General features: G+C 45.6%; 1 protein-coding gene across 1 annotated transcript; it reads right to left on the reverse strand.

Moving 5' to 3' along the window:
* Positions 1–7,525: 7,525 nt before the first annotated feature.
* On the reverse strand, positions 7,526–20,763 carry pde6d (phosphodiesterase 6D, cGMP-specific, rod, delta). Its single transcript, XM_068743830.1, has 5 exons — positions 20,714–20,763; positions 12,465–12,553; positions 10,406–10,531; positions 8,621–8,726; positions 7,526–7,885 (listed from the first exon to the last, which is right to left on the reverse strand). The coding sequence occupies exons 1-5, from the start codon at positions 20,761–20,763 to the stop codon at positions 7,804–7,806; spliced, it is 453 nt and encodes a 150-aa protein (XP_068599931.1). The 3' UTR covers positions 7,526–7,803.
* Positions 20,764–21,040: the final 277 nt, after the last annotated feature.

Consider the following 21,040-nt stretch of genomic DNA (forward strand, 5'->3'; position numbering starts at 1 on the left):
CCTCTTCGGTAGTATGCTGGATGTGATGGGATCGGAGGCAGAAACGGGCTCAGTGCTGAAACCTCAGCGAGGAGAGCCAAAGAGGAACCCAAACGGCCAGACGATCTCACAATAGTTCTAGAAACTTAGAATGATAATAAATATATATTTGACAACGTTACACTCAGATGTTACTGTACAGTGTAAATGTTTGAAACTATACAGTAATACTAGGATTTCAGGTATACACAAATACATTGTTATCAATGTGTAGTGTTTTACACTAAGATGTCCGCCTGGCTCCACAGATACTTTATAACGTCGGTTTCTTTTCTGACCCAGTTCAAGCTTTGAATTCATAGAAAGAGAAAATGACCCCTGTCCTTTTGAGATGAGCCGTTTTAATCCCAGTTCTGTGTTGAAGGATTAGGAACAGCACTAGCTCCGCCTCCCAGACGGAGTCTGTCTTCATCGTTTTACTGTTTTCATAACACGACCGCTCACGTTTCTTTGACGTGGAGCGGAGGGGCGGAGTCCCGGGTTCTACAGCGCCACGTCTCCAGATGGAGATCCCCCCCCGTTGAACTTTAGTGGCTGATCCATGACAGAAGGTCGCTTCTGAAAGTCTTGCCCCCCCCCAAAAGCAGAATCATCAAAGCGATATGTGGATGTTTTCATGTGCTTGTTACAACAACTGTTTATAACCCAAAGACGGTTAGGGTTAGGGTTAGGGTGAAAGACGGGAAGCAGCTCCAGGTCAGATGCTGAGTATTTTACACACATGACAATCTGGGAAATGTAAAACCTTCATTCAGTCTCACCTTGCTTCTCACTTTACTCCTTATATTTTCTACTCGTTTAAAGACACATTCAAAGTTACATTTTTGCCATTTCTTTGTAGATTTGAAAGATGTGAGCCGATGATTTATTGACCGTGTTAGCGTACGCGTTCCGTGAATCCTATCGAGCCTGTAATCAGGCTGCCTGCGTTGAGCTGTCGTTCTGAAGGAGCAAATCACCACTAATAAAGGAACGACTTCCTCTTGGTTTACACACAAGACTATTAAAAGGTCTTTAAATTGAATAAAAAAAATGAAATCAAGCCAAGACTCGAGGGGACCCGTTTTTATTCCCCTTTGTTCATTCTTACTGTTTCAGATGTTTTGTGGAGGAAGCTGCTCTGGAAGCAGAGATGGTGTTTTAGCGCAGAAGAAGCCTCATCACCCAAAGAACATGTATTTAAATGTCACCTTTTCTCTTGAGGGAGTGCACGCTCACTTTTTGTTCTCATCCGCTGGTGACTAGAGCAACAATCTGATCGAGGTAAACTCGAGGACGTCCTGAGACGTCTCAAGGTGTGCTCACTAGTCCTGTGAAAAAGGTGGACAGTTGCTTTGGCTTGGCCAGAAGAAGGACGTTGTGAGGACATGTCTTACATTCAAGTGTATACACAGAGGGGGGGGGGGTCTATTTTACTCAGAGGGTTCACCGAACCGCGACCATGTCTGCCTCCAGAGCACCTCTGCTTCTGAGACATTTTGTACAAATACAAATGAGCTTTATTTTCTCCTGTATCCCCTGTAATAAATTGGACATTTCTACTCATGTCCTGTGTACTATTTGTTTTCCACGGGGGTCGACTGCTCTGATGCGATCGTGCCATGTCGCCTGAACTCGTGGCCGAGGTCGTTCAGTCTGGACCGCTACATGCCCATTGATGTCTCCAAACCTGTTTCTTAGTTTTTCTGAATTTGCTTATAATTTAAGTCAGATCAATGAAGTCCAGAATAAAATATATTTTGAGAAGAGTTTGGAGTTTTTATTTGTTTGTGTGTTGTTTGTGCTGCAGAAGAGTTCGTTTTAGTAATGAGTCTCCACCCTCTGCCCTACGATGGACCAAAAATGTCCCCGCCCTCCGATTCCATAAACATCGGTCAATAATTAACCGAGGTATTGAGGAACAGCATTTTGAGCTCCTTTGACTGTAATATGAATTACTCACTCCAAAGGAACTCAACTTCAATGTCCTTCAGGCCCTGCCAGGCAGAGCGGCGGTCCCCTTAGGTCTTATGATCCACCTCTCGATTAGCTTCCTTCTCCTCCTCCTCTGAGCTGATGGACTTGTTTTGAGTCCTCAGTCCTGGGTGACCCAGGGTTTATTGTCGGGGCTCTAATAATGTGTTTGTTGGGATTATGATGTCCACACAGACGGAGACGTGGACAGTCAGTTGTGTCAAAGCAGCAAGTAGAGTGTTACAGTGATAGTGGATTTTGGAACATATGGACGCCTCCCTGGGGAGGTGATCGGGGCACGTCCCACCGGGAGGAGACCACGGGGAAGTCCCGGGCCACAGTCTGAAGGATGTCAGAACAGGAGCCGTTGGTGGTGAGCAGGTAATCCAAGCTGAAGCGTTTGGTCTCAGAGAGGATATGAGGCTGCGTGGGGCTGAGTGCAGAGTAGAAGTCTGCAAACAGACGCCTCCATGGCTTCAGCCACAGGCCCCAGGTCAGTGAGTGCACTGTGCCCCGGTTCATGGAGGTCTGGGACGGCTGCTGGAATCCACCCGCCAGCTGCCCAGGGTTCGCCCACAGATGTTGGCCAGTCCTGTATTTTGTCCGTTTAAGGGCACTTCATCGCCTCCTGGAGGTGACGGTTGAGTCCCCCGGATGGAGTGAGGAGGTCGAGGCCTGCAGCGCTGCACTGATATCTTGTTCAAACCTTGTGAAGAATGAGTTGAGGCCTTTGGGACGGGTTCATGGTGTTGGGCGGGTCAGACCGGAGGTCCCCGTGGGTCAAGGAGAGCTTCACTTTGATCTTATAATCCACCTTGAAATTCATTCCAACTAATTCATGGTGTTTCTGACGTGATCAGTGGCAACAGAAGCTTTCACTTTGGGGTTGGATATAAAAAAAAAATACAAATCTTTGGTGGAAATTAACCGAGAAACAGCCAACCGTTCAATACCAGACTTGCACAATTCGTATCTCATTCCAGAAGAGCAGCACCGCGCGTTTACCCCCCCGATGGAGTGCGGAGTCTAAAACCATTGATGTGCAGAACCATGTCTCAGTAAATGCATACTTCATACATTATTCTAACACATGCTAGGAAGTATTTATCATGTATTTATTTCACTGTCCTATTCCTCCCCCTCTCCTTTCTCTCCATCTGGTACCAGAAGAAATTTGTTTTCAGGTCGTTTTTAGTGAATTCATAGAATACTTTAAATACTTTTAAATACTTTTAAGTAGAATTCATAGAATTATCGCTGATTCTTATTCTGTTACAGGTTGTTGAGACATTTGTTTGTGTGCATATTTATGCTGATTGTAAACTTCAGACGCTCACTGAAGCGGCCGCGTTCGCCCTCCTGTGGCCGTTTCTGGAATAACACCAGAAAGGTCCCAAACCCCATTCATTTCTATGGGCACATTTCAAATCAAGTGTTAAACCTTTCCGGTTCTGGTCTCCGAACCTTGGTTGGCTGACACCGGGGAGACGTCTTCTCCAGGGCCGGAGGCAGCTCGTCCTCCGGGGTTAACCTCCCGACTTCTTCACGCTGGGGAAGAGGGCTGGATTGCAGCAATACAGGACGCCAGACGTGCTGAATTACTGCTTTATTTTCTTTGCACTCAAAACAAGACTCCTTTTTCCTCTCCTATTGATATATCTCTGTCTGTCGCTTCCTCCTCGTTCTCTCTCTCCCCCTCTGTCGCCCACTCACTCTCCTTCTGCTCCTGGGGGGGGGGGGGGGGGGGGGGCGCGCATGCCCCAGCTGGGCACACACACACACACACACACACACACTCATCCACATCTCACAACACAAGTATCACGTGAACGGTACGTTGCAGAGACTTGGAAACCAGATCTGTCTGATATAATTCAGCTATGCTGATGATACGTTTTTATGTTTGTAATAATTTTACTCATGAACACTATGAGACCAGTGTAAAAGCAGAAGGAAAACTGTCACTAATACTTTATCATAGCAGAAGCATGTACACAGAGTATTTGAAACATTTTGTACAACCCTTTAGTATTATTGCAATAACAGAAACCTGGTTCAATGTTGATAAAGGAATAGATTTTTGTCGTTAATACAGGGGAGGGGCTGCAATATATTCATAAATCCATAACATTTAATGTTAATGGACCAATGGAATGTTTCACAGTGACGATTCAAAATGAAACAAACACAGATGTCATCGTGAGCCGTTTATACCGAACACCGTGTAGAAGTATTCAATGAACGAAAGGATCAATTGTTTTCCACTGTGAACCAAAAAACAGGATTTATCATCCATCTCCACTAAATACGATTGATTTCATTGATACATGTCTCGATACCCAGCAATAGCAAAGCCAAGCAGATTAACCTCTCGTCGTGCTACAATTATTGATAACATCTTTAATGGTATTATGGGAAATCAGGGCACCAGTGGCTTATTTCTTTGTGACATCATCACTGATATTTTTACTCTGTATGACCGTAATTGTGCTAAATCTGCAAAAAAAAAGTAGTCTTAATAAATTATTTATTCATGTTAAAACAATAGAAATGGAGCATAGATGTAAGACGTACAGGAATAAATTAACAGACATGAGAACCAGTGAACAGCTGATTATAAAATAATAACATAAAAGGAACATGGGAAACATTGAAAGGTTTAATTAAACAAGGATCCTCAAAATCGACATCTTGAATTCTTGACTGATGAAAATGATCAAAATATAAGAAACAAATATAAACAAACATATATATAAACAAATGTTTCCTAAACATGGGCCCAGAATTAGCTGCTCACACCCCAAAAGGAGATCAAACGAAACCCCTCATGTGTTCCTCTCTGAGCAGGAAGTGATGGACATTGTACGCACGTGTAGAAGAACGGCGTCTACTCTCTGTCATGATATCAGAGAGGCTATTCTGCATATCGGGGAGCCCTGAACTTGCGTCTGAACGTATCCCTCCAGTCTGGTTGTTCCCTTCCGGGCAGTGTCGGTGCGTCATGGTTTAACCCCGCGCTGGCTGTGGACTCGTTTTTGTTCGCTTCATTTTGCCATTGCCTCAAATAAATCAACGAAATGAAATGGCTGAACCAGCGATGACGTCCAGAAACCTACAGCAACATTTTATCTGCCAGTTCAGGAGATGAAATCAAAGCCAGTTGTGAGATCCTCGATTTTACTTTGGCCAAGTCGGTTCCCAGACTTGAACTCCGCAGGGTTTGGAAAAGCATTGCAAAAGAAGAATACAAAGGTCAGCGGGTCACAGGCTCGATGCGGTCTCTGCTCCAACACTCACACGGTTTCATCCGAGTCGTGTATCAGATCCAGACCTCGAAATAAAAGCCGAAAATGCTCTCGTCTCGTGTCCTTTGGATGGAAAACACAAAACGAATCCTCGCCACAAAGACGCAACACATTTTACTCACTTCTATCAAGTCAGGAAGTGACTTTCAAAATGCAGAGTGACGTGGACCCCCCCCCCCCCAACCCCAATCAAAAGCAGGGATTTAACAGCCGTGTATAAGCACGATGGACACAGCGCAGCTTGTCCATTACAGTAAAAGAAATAAGGATATAATCAGATTAAAGATCAGGATCATCAACAGGATTAAAACAATTACAATGAGAATATTCTGTCAGATGAAAATGACTCATCAGGCCTTTTGTTTAAAAATGTTAACTCAACGCGTGGCACACACACACACACACACACACACAAAGCAAGAGGCCTTGGTATCACAATAATGGGTAACTTTAATCCACAATTCTCGTCATAATAAAACATCTATTTTACAGAACTCAGTGAACAGCTAAGAACAAAACTAGCGGGTCAAAGGTTAAAATCTGTACAGGACACCCCCCCAGCGCTGCACACAAGGACTCGTGTGTTCGAGTGACCCAGTCAGGCAGGAGAGAGAGGACCGCCGGCAGACAGAGATGATCATCCTGAGGTTTGGCTCTGAGTAGAAGCAGGCTGACCGTCCCGGCTTTAAAGACCAGGAGCTGCAGGGTATCCATGAAGGAGGACCCCCCCCCCCCCAGATCACTAAACGCCTCGTCTTCATCAGACGAGCCTGCACCCACCGGAACAACGGCGTCCGTTCAGTTCTGTGTGCCCCCACAGAGACCCCCTTTAGCAGGGTCTGCATTGACCCAACAGAGACCCCCTTTAGCAGGGTCTGCATTGACCCAACAGAGACCCCCTTTAGCAGGGTCTGCATTGACCCAACAGAGACCCCCCTCTAACAGGGTCTGCATTGAGCCAACAGAGACCCCCTTTAGCAGGGTCTGCATTGACCCAACAGAGACCCCCCTCTAACAGGGTCTGCATTGACCCAACAGAGACCCCCTTTAGCAGGGTCTGCATTGACCCAACAGAGACCCCCTCTAACAGGGTCTGCATTGACCCAACAGAGACCCCCCTCTAACAGGGTCTGCATTGACCCAACAGAGACCCCCTTTAGCAGGGTCTGCACTGACCCAACAGAGACCCCCTTTAGCAGGGTCTGCATTGACCCAACAGAGACCCCCCTCTAACAGGGTCTGCATTGACCCAACAGAGACCCCCTTTAGCAGGGTTTGCATTGACCCAACAGAGACCCCCCTCTAACAGGGTCTGCATTGACCCAACAGAGACCCCCTTTAGCAGGGTCTGCATTGACCCAACAGAGACCCCCCTCTAACAGGGTCTGCACTGACCCAACAGAGACCCCCCTCTAACAGGGTCTGCATTGACCCAACAGAGACCCCCCTCTAACAGGGTCTGCATTCAGGCCTTCCTGGCGAGACTCAGAAAAGAGGGGACACGAAAGATGTTGGATGACAAAAATGTCCAAATCTGTGAATTGTCTAACGTTAGAATCAGATAAAAGCCGAGCAGCCGGAGGGCCGTTGGGATGTCGAGGGCTACAATCACACCTATTGGTCAGGTGAGAGCAGCCTCATCTCAGGTTTACTGATGAGAGCAGTGAGAGCAGCCTCATCTCAGGTTTACTGATGAGAGCAGTGAGAGCAGCCCCATCTCAGGTTTACTGATGAGAGCGGTGAGAGCAGCCTCATCTTAGGTTTACTGATGAGAGCGGTGAGAGCAGCCTCATCTCAGGTTTACTGATGAGAGCGGTGAGAGCAGCCTCATCTCAGGTTTACTGATGAGAGTGGTGAAAGCAGCCTCATCTCAGGTTTACTGATGAGAGCGGTGAAAGCAGCCTCATCTCAGGTTTACTGATGAGAGCGGTGAAAGCAGCCTCATCTCAGGTTTACTGATGAGAGCGGTGAGAGCAGCCTCATCTCAGGTTTACTGATGAGCGGTGAAAGCAGCCTCATCTCAGGTTTACTGATGAGAGCGGTGAAAGCAGCCTCATCTCAGGTTTACTGATGAGAGCGGTGAAAGCAGCCTCATCTCAGGTTTACTGATGAGAGCGGTGAGAGCAGCCTCATCTCAGGTTTACTGATGAGAGCGGTGAAAGCAGCCTCATCTCAGGTTTACTGATGAGAGCGGTGAGAGCAGCCTCATCTCAGGTTTACTGATGAGGAGTCTGCAGCTCTGTTCCTGAGTAAATGCAGGGATAATTCAAAAATAGCATGAAGCATGTTAGCAGCTCCCCGGCTGACTGGACGGGAAAACGGGTGCAGAGAGATGACGTGCTCGGTCCTCCTCTTCCCGGTCGAGAAGAACTGATCAGGTGGGCGGAGTCACTGGGCTGACTGAGACCGCTTGCCATCCAGGTGAGATCGTCCCGCGTCAGGAACGAGTTGCAGACAGTAGCTGATCTTAGGAACTGCTAGGCCTCGGCAGGACGTCCGTACGAGGTCAGACGTAGAACAGCCGTACCTTGGAGGTACTGACGTGGAGATCATCATCGTAGAACTTGGTCTCTATGATCACGTTACCGCTGGAAGACAGACACATGTCCACTTTAACTGACTCAAATTACTGTAAATGTTACACTAAAAGCCCAAAATGGCAATAAGACGCAACGGTCTCAGTCTGCAGGTCCTTCTGTCCCTGGTGCTGCAGAACCTGGACCTGTAACCGTCAAACGGCTGCATTCTCTGCTAGCATTAGCATTTATAATGTCAGTTTCAGTATTTCCTGTACAGCCGCTCTTCGGTTCAGCAGCTTATATGCTGTGAATCATAAATAAACTATATTTTTGACCCCCCCCACCCCCTCTTGCTCTCTCTCTCTCTCTCCATCAACCCAGCCGGTCAGACAGATGGCCGTCCACCATGAGCCTAGGTTCTGTCCAAGGTTTCTGCCTGTTAAAGGGAAGTTTTTCTTTGCCTCCGTCTCCAACGTTCTTGAGGGTCAAGTTGGGTTCTGTGTTTCCCTGCTAATCCTGTAAAGTACCTCGAGATTACTTCCTGCTTTCTTTCTTTCAGTGATTTTCATGGTAAATGGTAAAGGCGTTATGGCTCCATCTAGTGGCCATCATTGGAGAGAAGACTGATTTTTATTTTCCTCAAAAATGGACAGGACTTTTATGAAACATTTCCTGGATTAAAAAAAACAAAAAATCATTATGCATCAGATAAAATCTGATGCAGGACATGATAAAAACTAACTAGTTTATTTCTGGAACCAACATGTTAATGTATCACTACATGCTGACTCAGGGAGGACTTACGTTAAGACATTGGCCGGCATCATCTGGGACTCTGGAGCTGCTTCGATCAGAGATTGCCAAGTGTTGGTGGAGTTTGGAATAACAAAACCAAACTCAAAGAACCACTCTGGACAAGCACAGAGACAGGTGGACATTACTATATATATATATATATACCGTATTTTCACACCCATAGGACGCGCCTAAAAGTCTTAGATTTCTTTCAAAATGTGCCGCGTGTCCATTGGTCCGCGCGGCCCATTTGTTGTTGTAAGGCGGACTCAGTCAGGCGCCTCGCGGAGTGATATGTGCCGATGCCCTTCACCATAGTAAACTATTATGTTTACCAAGTAAACTATACGGTCTAAACCGGAGTGAAGCAAGCTAACGCGCTAATGGGCTAACTAGCAAGCTAGTTTATCATCGTCACCCCCGGTGGATTAACCAAAGAACTCCAACCGCGCAACGTTAAACTGCGAGCTGCGTGGGAGCGCTGGATAACAGGAGAACACAGTTTCACTCAGAGTGGAAGGCAGCGCAGCGCCACAGTTTGTGAATGGAGTGTAGCTGCTTCGGCTAACTGTCTGCTAGCATTGTTGTTCGAGCCTTCGCAGAAGCCGGCATCATTTCCGAGGCGCCGCACGGCACGGCACGGAAAGAGACTCTGACAGTGAAGAAAGAGGTCGGCATGTTTGACGGAGATCTAGTGCAGCTGTTCAATTCAGAAACAGAGGATGAGGACTTTGATGGGTTTGATTAATGACGATTAAAAACAAAACTGTACCAAACTCTGTTTTGCTCCGGCTCTATTTTTTAAAACGCGCACCAGTATGCTTGTTTGATTGATGACGATTAAAGATGCGAGTACCAAACTCAGTTTTGCTCCTGCTTTATTTTGCGCACCTATCATGCCGGCGCCTTTTGACCCGCGCGCCCTTTGTATGTTTAAAATACCGAAAAATCAGCTGTTAATGAGACTGCGCCGAATCAGCAGGTGCGTCATAAGGTCGTGAAAATACGGTATATATATATATATATATATATATAGACTTTACTATAGAAAGCTGAGCTAAAGAGAAGGAATAAAACCCAGGAGGACCGTTACCCAGTCATTTAATGGAGGAGGACTCCCTTCCAAAGCAATGACCATTCCCTCCTTCCACCTTCACCCCGACACCGCAGCCAAAACCGGATGTAAATTATACAGAATTGTTAAATTAACTTTTATTATGCTTTTGTTTTTCGTACCATTTACAGTTTTATGTGTTTTTTGTTGTTTAGATACAGTTACACATTAATATAACTGCAGGCATGTAAATGGACATTTACCCGCTTCGTAGGAACGGGTTCATCTAGGTGACATTATTTATTATGGGAAATAGAGTTTCAGTTTTCTAACAAATCGATTTCCAAATAGTATTACAGAACGAATGTTCGACAACCGAGGGTTCACTGTAGTTTTTAATCTAAAGTGAGGAACAGACTAAAATAGACGGAGCATACAACAGAGAAATACAACAAGGTATAGACTATGTTGTATTTGATCCCATCTTTTGTGATATTTTTGCTAATCTCTAAATTAAAATTAACCTGCAATTGAAATGCGTAAAAAGTGAAATTAACAGCCAAACAATTGAGCACCGACATGCATGTCTTGACTAGCGGTTCAGCAGCTGTGTAACATTTTGTCAAGCTGATTTATAGCATATCTATACGAGCAGGAAAGTGGCACTGAATGCCCTCGTTCAGGTGAACATGCACATAAACTAATACTAACAGATTGCAGCCCAGCGTTTGGCTCATTACCTTCTAAACACTGTCCCTTGAAGAAAACTTTCTGTTCCAGTCTGAACTTCTCCAGTTTTTCTGATGAAGAAAAGTTCAGTTCTCTGGACACAGCTTTACACTTCAGGATCTTCTTTGGTACGCGAGCTGAAAAGACAGAAATATCCTAATGAACTGTACTCCAATCAGAACACACAAAGGCCTCAGACAACTTTCTTTCCACTTTTATAAAGTAAACTACTACGTCTCTCCAAATGAAGACAATTCACAGCTTTAGGATCATCTTTTGAAGTCCGATTTAGTTTCTGGCGTTCCCCCACTATAACCTCAGACTGTCCCGTCTAAACACCTGAAGTCCTCTCCCTTCTTTACGTCTAACCCGGGGGGGGGGGGGGGGGGGGGGGGGGGGTTAGACGTAAAGTAGCCTCATATAATGTGAATGGCGTCCCCAACCCAACCTGAGACATGAGATTACAAAGTAGGCTGTTGCGATGGATGGGTACGATTCCAAATTCATTCATGTGATGGAAAAGCTAACTTCTTCTCTAAGACTGGATAGATTTAAAAGAATCTGGGAAAACCAATTCGATCGGATTTGATTCGAGACGTACAATAAAAGACCTGAGTTCAAAGCTCCAAAAGTTGAAAAGTTTGTTTTCTTTGCATTTTATATGTTCATTTATATTCTAGTTTACTTTATTTTCTAATACCGTATTGGCCCGAATATAACACGACCCCGGATATAATACGACCCCCTCTTTTTCAAGACTCAAGTTTGAGAAAATACTTTTTGAACACCAATTTCAATTTTTATACAGAAAATAATTACAGTACATCTGAAACAAATGATTATAACAATAAATTCGAGAGAAAAAGCATGTTATTTTGCCACATTCAAATCATGCAAAAACTGTCTCACATCTTAATATCTGAACATTTAAATATGTGAACTAAAGTGCAATCACATTTGTAAATGAATGGCTTCTGGTTTTTAAAATGTAAATAAACCAATCTACCGATAAAACAACAAAATTGCAATAACCGCATGAACCATCAAAGTGAAGTCTAACTGGGGGGATCGTTGTTCTCCAGCGCCTCAGGGGTTAACTTCCAGACCACGCTGGGGACGAAGGCTGAAGCGCAGCAACACAAGATGGACGCCGGCCAGACGTGCTGAATCACTGAAGCTGCTTTATTTTACTTGCACTGTTAAACAAAACTCTGTTTCCTCCTATTGCTCGCATATCTCTGTCTCAGAGTTCTCTCTGTTGCTGCTCTGCGCGCTCTCTCTCTTTATCTCTCACACACACTCGCTCGCTCCGGCGGGACACGCCCCAGCTGGACGCGTGCACACACACACACACACACACATCCACACAGACACATCTCACCACATATGAATAAGGAAAAACATCGCAATAAAATAATGATAGGCGTTCGCTTTGGCCTGGGGAGTTCAGTTCACCATTAGTTGTAACGATATCTGGCGCCCTCTAGTGTCCAGAATGGGTATAACGTCTACCCCCCGAATATAACACAACCCGACTTTTTCAGCCTAATTTCAATGCAAAAAACACCGTGTTATATTCGGGCCAATACGGTATACTTGCTACACTGGTGACATTGTAAAATGAAATTAGTTAAACAGGCCCAGATACATGAACGAATGTAAATAATCACTGTCCCGGGCATACCTGTTTTTGGGTACATGTAAAGGTACGGTCTTTTTTAATCTAAAGTACAAGACAGGGGAAGTCTAGAATGTATGATATGTTGTTAAAGAAAAAGAAAAGAAAAACGAAAGCAAAGAGGCTCACTCAGCACCCAAATAACTGAAGTACTCAAATATCCTTAAACACACAAATAAACACATCTGTAATCAGAAAAACTTGCTTCGATAGTATTTCTACTCAGGCAACATTGTTATGTGGTTCATTTCAACATGCTTCTGTCAGTCATAGTGACTGTAAATATGCTATGTGAAATGTTTTAAATAATTTCCAAAACAGTCAAGAAGTTTTAAATAATTTAGCCTGTACTTCTATCGTGCGTGTAATTTAGCCAAGAGGAGTGGATATACCTTCATGTTCTACTCCTGGTACTGAGAGGTCCTCAGTTCCCTGCCACAGCACTTTGCCCGTCTCAGCATCTCGAAGATTCATCCAGTTTCTGTCAGGAAAATGTCAAGAGAAACAACAACCTGTCCAGAATGTGCACAAGTCAAACATTTATGAGTAAAGACAGCAGAAGGACAAACTCTAATCACCTTTTAACAGCATTGAGCACCGATCTTGTTATCCAACTCCAGTATTCATACTCAACATTTAACCGACAACTTCTATTGAAGACAATCCAGAAGGATATTTAACCTAGGCTTGATATCAGACAAACAAATGCTTGTCAAAAATAATAGTAGTATGAGGGGTATTTACTCAAGTCGGACTAAGCAGTACATCACTGAAGGCCTAGGCCCGCCACTGGTTATATGTAATAGTACACATCTATAAATCAGTGTTGTGTAGGACACACGAAACTCACCGCAGTCGATAGGAAAGCCTGTGCAGGGAATTTCCATATTAAATGGTATTCCACAACGTAATTACACGCCGACACCACTAGGAACGCACAACATTTAATTTGGTATAGGTTTGACCGATTTCCATGAACGTCTCATTTGGTGACGTCACACACAACACAGATAAACATGGGCTTAGATTGGCTGGGGCAAAGTCCCGCCTTCAGGGGACAGAATGATGTGAGGACGAAGCAGGAAGCGTCTTCATTCCAATGAAGCGCGGGCACGAGAGCTGTGTTGGAATCTCAGCGCTGATATCTGAACTAACTTGTACTGATCTGTTAATTATATAAATGTCTTAATCTAAACCCACATTCTCCTCATTGAATACGCACCCGCTACGGAGAACAAGAACCGGAAGAGGGTTTGGTAAAACCCTACACCTGCTTCATGTATTCTTTGTCAGTTAATGGTTTTCCATGTTTCCCTATGCAGTGAGAAATCTCAACTCCTCTGTCGCCTGGTTTTTAACAGGCAACACCAATTAGCATTCTTTGATAGCGCTGCGTTTTATCCGGCTCATCTCCAAAGTTTGTTTCGTGTTTAGTCTCAAAATGCTGCTGAAACACAGAGCCTCAGGTGACGCACTGAGTCAAAGATGATCACGTGGGCACATGCAGAAACAGTGTGCCCGGTCTCTTGTAAGGCGTTAAATACAATAAAATACAGTATTTTTTTCCTCGCCGCGTTGCAGCATAAATCCCCTTAGGTTGCAGACCACTGTTCTAGAGAAAGCCTAGGACAGGGTGCCCAGAGAGGAACTGTGGTACTGCAGGAGGTACTGTGGTACTGCACGAGGAAGTCTGGAGTGGCAGAGAAGTACGTCAGGGTACTTCAGGACATGTATGACACTCCCCTACTGTTCCTAAGGATCAGGCATTTCACTATGTACTACGCGTTCTGCATGCACCCAGTAGGGCTGCCTTCAACACCGCCCACCAAGGATCAGCTACAGTCTCTCACAACAGAGAAACCGGGCACCCAGTCAGAACACAGGACTCAAGGGAGGGAGCGCACACACCTCTTATACGATGGAAAGACGAGTGGGTGAGGACTCCAATAATTCCCTCACTGTAGGGATCTGACATTATTGGACACCAATATCCCGCAGGGAACATTAATAGACATTTCCAGGATCGTTCCCCATAATGAGGATTCATTTTCATGATAATGGTAACCTGCACAATGAATAAAGATAGTTTTTGGAAATAAAACAACACCAGCACTCCTCCCCACATTTCCCTGCTCCTGCCAGATGCCAGATAAACCGCTGTATGGTGCATCTGATGTGTCTGAGGACATTTGTTGTGTTTTAAATTACAAAGTTACTGCAGTCATTTGTCTAGTCTGGAGTACGACGTGGCCTTTGTCGACTATTCCGCAGACTACCCGTTTTGTGCATGGCGCCTGTGCCGGTACCTCAAACCACACTGCTGTAATTTGGTCCTGAAAAGACCACGCTGAATATCAACTGGTTTGGGACACAAATACATGCTTTATTCAAAATGGAGAGACATTACCTCCTCATTCAAACGCGCACTTCACCAGAGGAGATATGAATTTGTCATGAATTGGCGAGTCACAGGTTTTTGTGTTGGGAGGAATATCCCGAGTCTAACAGACCATGTGTTGCCTTTTCACCTCAATACCTGAAAGCATAGCATTAGCCCAAATACTGTCATGTTTAAAAAATCGAAATTCTTAATTATTCAAGGACGGTTGAATAAAAAAAACCTTAAAACAGTATGTATAAGTAGTAAATGCGGAATGGTTAGTCACTGGCTGCTAGCTGTCCCATATATCTGTTGGATGGTCAGCTGTTCCTGACGACCTCTCACTATGAACACAATACACCTGTCAATCACAGAGCCAGCACCTTGCAGCTTCTCATGCCATCTTCACATTCAGCTCAACACTCGTCTCATCTGTTACCTGGGGCAGCGCCGAAGTAGAGAACCACTGCGTGACTAAGCGTCGTTTCATTTACGCGAGTAGAAGTGGCAAAGCATTCAAAAGGTGAGCAGCGCTGGGTGACAGCCAGTGGCGTCCGAACACCGTCGGGGAATGTGAAAAGGCTGCTCCTAATTGAAGTAGAACAATGCCATCTTTTCATATGCAAGCCACTTGTTCCAGAAGCTTCTCCACCCGGTTCTCTGTCACACTCAGACGCAACTTAGTGTCAGACAATCTGCCAAGCCTTTCATTCCACCTCCCGACCATCAGCTGCCTAAAAGTCTGCCTAAAGACGCCCGACAACCAAAGCTTGAAAAAGGCTCATGTTAAAGACAGGTTAGTGAAGTCTTGGTGCAATGCCAATCAGCACCTGAACCAGGTAATATTACAACTTTTGCATGCTGCTCCATCTCATTTTGAACCATTTGTTCCATTAGTTGCTGGACATTTTTCCTTGTTTTTGGTTCCAAAAATGTCCAAGAGCAGACAGGGGGGCGGAGCTTTCAGTTATCGAGCTCCTTTATTGTGGAATCAGCTCCCTGATTGGTTCGTGAGACAGACACCATCTCTATGTTCAAGAGTAGATTAAAGACTTTCCTTTTTAACAAAGCTTATAACTAATCGATGCAGTAATCAATATAATCAATCTGCTGTCATTAGGCAGCACTGGTGGCTTAACATCATGACACACTGAGCTCCTCCCCCTTTATCTGGTTATTCATGTTATAAATATATGTCAGTAATCTCTCTCTCCCCTGTAGTCTTGTGCTCTCTCTCCCTCTGTTTGTCCCTCTCTCTCTTTCAGGTCCTTCTGTCCGTGGTGCTGCAGAACCTGGACCTGTGTCCCTCAGCACTGATCCATATCGCTAGCATTAGCATTTATAGCTTTATTTAGCAGCATTAGCATTTATAGTCTTATATTGGTCAGCATCTTGTTCAGCAGCCTATATGTGTTTTTGTCTCCTCCTGCTCTCTCCCAGACTGACCTGAGATCAGACTGAGGTTGAAAGTGTTTTGGTTAAGAGTCAAATTTATCTTCTTATGCTGCTGATCTAGAGGCTGAAGGAAACTACAACTGGTGAAATACCGTTTTCGTAGAATACCCATCAAACTATGATACCGATGTGATCCAGAGTGCAGGGGTAGGTTTTCATGCATACGTGTCTCAGGATGAAGGGACTGTTGGGTTGAGGTCGCATGGGCAGCCTGGACGGTCCACAGGTTGAGGGCCGTCCCAAACCACTTCCTCCAAAAATGAACTGATCCTTAACAGCAACTGATTTAACCTGAGGAAGAGCTAGAGGAAGTGGCCGGGGTGAGGGAAGTCTGGACTTCCCTGCTTAGGCTGCTGCCCCCGCGACCCGGCCCCGGATGAGCGGAAGACAATGGATGGATGGATGGAATGATTTAACCTCACGTCATCATGCTATAGCAGAGGGTCCTCGGGGCTACCTGCAGGTTGTGTGTTTACAACTCCAGAGCGCCTGCAGAAATCCGTCAGGACACATACACAAACTAATGAGTCCCCCGTGATAAGCTGCCGTCACCGTTTAGTCTGCATCCGTCTGTAAAGAGGCCTCAATGGTGCCGAGAACAGTCCAGAGCTATCACGCCAACACATTTCAGTTCAGCCAGTTCACTACTGCTCTCACCATGACGTTCAACGGGGGCCGTTTTCACCTGATTTCGGGAGAGGACAAAGTGCAGGTTGAGGAAGCTCTCAGCTCTGAGGTCACCAAAATCCGTACTTGGCTTACCGATAACAAACTGTCACTACATCTTGGAAAAACAGAATCTATTCTTTTTGGGTCAAGACACTCTCTAAGTGAGATAAATGTTGATGATTTCAAGGTCACAGTCGATAATACAGTAATCTCCAGCAAAGAAGAGATCACCTATTTGGGCTGTGTTCTTGACAAATACCTGTCTGGCGATAGTATGGCAACTAAGGTGATCAAAAAAGTCAATCAGAGAACAAGATTTTGGGGCAGAATGTCCGGACTCTTGCTGGAGCCTCGTTCAGCCCCTTTTTGACTATGCTAGCACCTGAGTGCGAGTGCATCTCGCAGCTACGCAGTACTACACTAGAATGACTCAATGCCCATGCCTCTGCAAGGTAAAACTGTAGCCTTCAATCACCTCCGTCAAGTACCGGTAAGTTCCGTTTTTGCCAGCCTTTTTCTGTCAGTGTTTTTCTGTTAGCAACATAACTCAAGATTTCCCAGACGGATCTTAAAGAAATCTTCAAGACATGTTACCGAGAAAAGAGGATTTGGTGATGATCAAGAAGAGATCCTGGATTCCTGTTGCCTTCGAAATTTTCATGAACATTGAAATAAATAGCGTTTCTAAATTGTTCCTCAATATATCGGTTGATTATCGTCTGATGTTATGGAATTTGACACAAGATTTCGTGTAGGGTGGGGATATTTCACCACCTTTAATTTAAAAGGTTATAAATTGTTCTTGGAATTTCTATGCATCAAACATGAAAAGTAAGTGAATCTGAGTTTCTGTATTTTTAATCTGTAAACGGGGTTTTAATGTTAAAATGTAATATTTGTTACCGACTGCATTCTGAATCCATCCAGAATAAATTTGGTGGTGAGATAGAGACCCCCCCCCCCCCCCCCTACAAGACTGTCAAATTCCATAAACAATCAACCAAGATATCGAGGGACACATTTTTAAGCTCCATTGACTGTAATACTAACGAAGAATTCCAAGTAATCCAGAATCTCTTCTGGATCGTCTCCAGAATCATCTGTTCCTGATAGCGGTCCCAATATTTCCTGAGAATTTCATCAAGATCCGTCCTGAAACTTTTGAGTCACCTTGCTTAGAGACGCCGGCGATGACACCGAGGTCAGGCGGAGGTTCTTACAGCAGTAAGCTATCCATGTAGTGTTTGTATCGTAGTATAGTAAGTGTCGTAGTAATAAGGAATAAATAATAGTTATTTCGCAGCATGTTAAGGAGTAGCTACATTTAATTTACACTGTTACCGTTACAACTGGCCCTTTGAGGGCAACCATAATGCTGATGTGGACCTCGGAGAAAATGAGTTTGACACCCCTGTACTACGTTATAAAACGGTTTAGGCTTCTGAAGTAAATATTCCACAAGACACAACAGTTTGTTGTCATTAGGAATAAGGAGGAAAAAAGTCAGATGATTGATAAAGTTAGTGGAGATCAGACGGATGGAAAAAGCCAATCAAGTTGATCAATATCCTACATCACAGATCGATTACACCCACGTGACGGTGACGAGCGGATGGCAAGTTCATGGAACTCATTTTGCCATAATATTCTATTTCACAACAAGAGATCAATTAAAATTCTGAGGGACTGGATTCCAGGGTAAAGACCATCAATGGATCAGCCAGCAGCTGACCTAATCCTCCTGCTTACCTGTGCAGCAAAGGCGGATTTACTTAAAGGGCCGGACACAGAGCTAAATTAGTCGGGAAGCCAAGAGCACATACCTCCACAAAGTCACCATGGCAACACCTTGAGCACCCCCACTCCGCTTCTGATTGATTCGGCATGACGAAAATGTTTCTTGTGTTGCCCCCACATAGAACAACGGTGTGAAACAACACTTTCATACCACCCCCCCCCCCCAGAGGAACGGCAACGGTGGGCCATGAAGTCACCGCCGGAGGACTGCTGCTTGAGCAATCAGCTAACATTAGCCTGCACAGACGAGTGGCCATGATGCCACAGGTTTATTAGGCTTAAATAAACGCAACATAACCTCAGAACAAACTGAAGTGCAGGTGAAGAACAGAGAGGGATAGACATGGGGGAGGGATGAAGATGACAATAAAATTAGTTGATGCCAGACCAAGGACAGAAGTGAGTATTTGTGAGCAGCAGTATGTCTTTATGCTGAGGAAGAGTACCACAGACACAACGTTAGCATTGAGGCTAGCAATGGAGAAGAACAGGGAAGGTCAGGAGGAGCTGCATTGTGTCTCTGTAGATCTAGAGAAAGCCTAGGACAAGGTGTTCAGAGGGGAACTGTGGTACTGCATGAGGTACTGTGGTACTGCATGAGGAACTGTGGTACTGCATGAGGAACTGTGGTACTGCATGAGGAACTGTGGTACTGCATGAGGAACTGTGGTACTGCATATGGAACTGTGGTACTGCATGAGGAACTGTGGTACTGCATGAGGTACTGTGGTACTGCATGAGGAACTGTGGTACTGCATGAGGTACTGTGGTACTGCATAAGGAACTGTGGTACTGCATGAGGAACTGTGGTACTGCATGAGGTACTGTGGTACTGCATGAGGTACTGTGGTACTGCATGAGGAACTGTGGTACTGCATATGGAACTGTGGTACTGCATGAGGAACTGTGGTACTGCATGAGGTACTGTGGTACTGCATGAGGAACTGTGGTACTGCATGAGGAACTGTGGTACTGCATATGGAACTGTGGTACTGCATGAGGAACTGTGGTACTGCATGAGGTACTGTGGTACTGCATGAGGAACTGTGGTACTGCATATGGAACTGTGGTACTGCATGAGGAACTGTGGTACTGCATGAGGTACTGTGGTACTGCATGAGGAACTGTGGTACTGCATGAGGTACTGTGGTACTGCATAAGGAACTGTGGTACTGCATGAGGTACTGTGGTACTGCATAAGGAACTGTGGTACTGCATGAGGAACTGTGGTACTGCATGAGGAACTGTGGTACTGCATGAGGTACTGTGGTACTGCATAAGGAACTGTGGTACTGCATGAGGTACTGTGGTACTGCATGAGGTACTGTGGTACTGCATGAGGTACTGTGGTACTGCATGAGGTAGTCTGGAGGAGCAGAGAAGTACGTCAGAGTTAATGTTCTGCACTTATAAAGCGCTTTACATGAGGCCTCACATTCACACATTCACCCTCCGGTGGGCGACTGATGCCATGCAAGCTGCTGCCAGACCCACTGGGAGACATTTGGGGTTCAGTGTCTTGCCCAAGGACACTGGCACGCTGGAATTCGAACCACCGATTTACTGATCACTGGACGGCACAGCCAGAGTACTTCAGGACATTTAGGACAGCAGTAAAGTGTGCAGTAGGAGTAACAGGAGAGTTTAGGGTAGAGGTGGGATGCACCAGGGATCAGCTCTGAGACCCTTTTTGTTGCCATGGTGATGGATAGACTAACAGATGAGGTGAGACAGGAAGCTCCTCTGAATATGATGTTTGCAGATGACATTGTGATCTGCAGGTAGAGGAGAATCTAGAGAAGTGGAGGTCTGCTCTAGAAAAGAGAGGAATGAAGGTGAGCAGGAGTAAAACAGAGTACATGTGTGTACATGAGAAGGTCCCAGGGGGGACAGTGAAGCTACAAGGAAGAGACGTAAAGAAGGGAGAGGACTTCAGGTACCTCGGGTCAACAGAGCAGAGTGATGGAGAGAATGTGGAAAGGAGGTGAAGAATCGTGTGACACAGGGACGCACGCACATCTTGTGCACCCCCCCCAACCCTAAGGACCCAAATGAAAATAATTTGGACCCAGTCGCAGGCCGAACTACAGACAGAACCAGGGTCGGCCCAGAGCCTGGTTCTGAAGGGCCGGTCCGACCCAGTTTAGCAGTAGAATGACGAGGAGCCCGCGCAGGTTCTGGTGGCTACGAATGGGTTAACGCTCCGGGACAGGGAGCAAGCTATCGAACCTTAGGCTCCAGCGGGCCGTAATCTGATTACACGACGCCCTGTCCCCTGGACGGAACACATGCTAGCAGCGCTAGCAGCGCTAGCCTCCTACCGTCACATCAAAAGGATACAGCCGGAAGCCCTTCATGATTTCCTTGGCCCTGTCTTCGTCTGAAGACATTTCACGATCCGCCTCCGTTCCGGGTCTGCGCGGACGACGCGGCTGCTGCCGGTAGCTTAACGAGCGGCTAGAACTGCGTTAAGTCTGATCCGATCAGGCAATCAGCTTAATATACCGCTAACTAACAGGCAGCTAGCTCGGCCAGTCAAAGGCACGGGCCAACTCGCAACAGCCAATCACAGGCCGGAACAAGGAGCACGTGGGGGAAACAACCTGGACAGGGACGGGTCACCCAGGGCAACGACGCTCACTCTGAAGTCTGATTGGCTGGTCAACT

This window comes from Brachionichthys hirsutus, chromosome 9, assembly GCF_040956055.1.
Source record: "Brachionichthys hirsutus isolate HB-005 chromosome 9, CSIRO-AGI_Bhir_v1, whole genome shotgun sequence".
Classification (NCBI taxonomy): domain Eukaryota; kingdom Metazoa; phylum Chordata; class Actinopteri; order Lophiiformes; family Brachionichthyidae; genus Brachionichthys; species Brachionichthys hirsutus.

Bases quoted from the DNA above. Each gene is read 5' to 3' on its own strand.
- pde6d (XM_068743830.1), bottom strand. From the start codon at position 20,763: ATGTCTTCAGACGAAGACAGGGCCAAGGAAATCATGAAGGGCTTCCGG. The intron at 12,554-20,713 runs GTATCCTTTTGA...TTTTCCTGACAG, and splicing joins ATCATGAAGGGCTTCCGGCT to AAACTGGATGAATCTTCGAG. The intron at 8,727-10,405 runs GTAATGAGCCAA...GTGCTTGTCCAG, and splicing joins CAAGGGACAGTGTTTAGAAG to AGTGGTTCTTTGAGTTTGGT.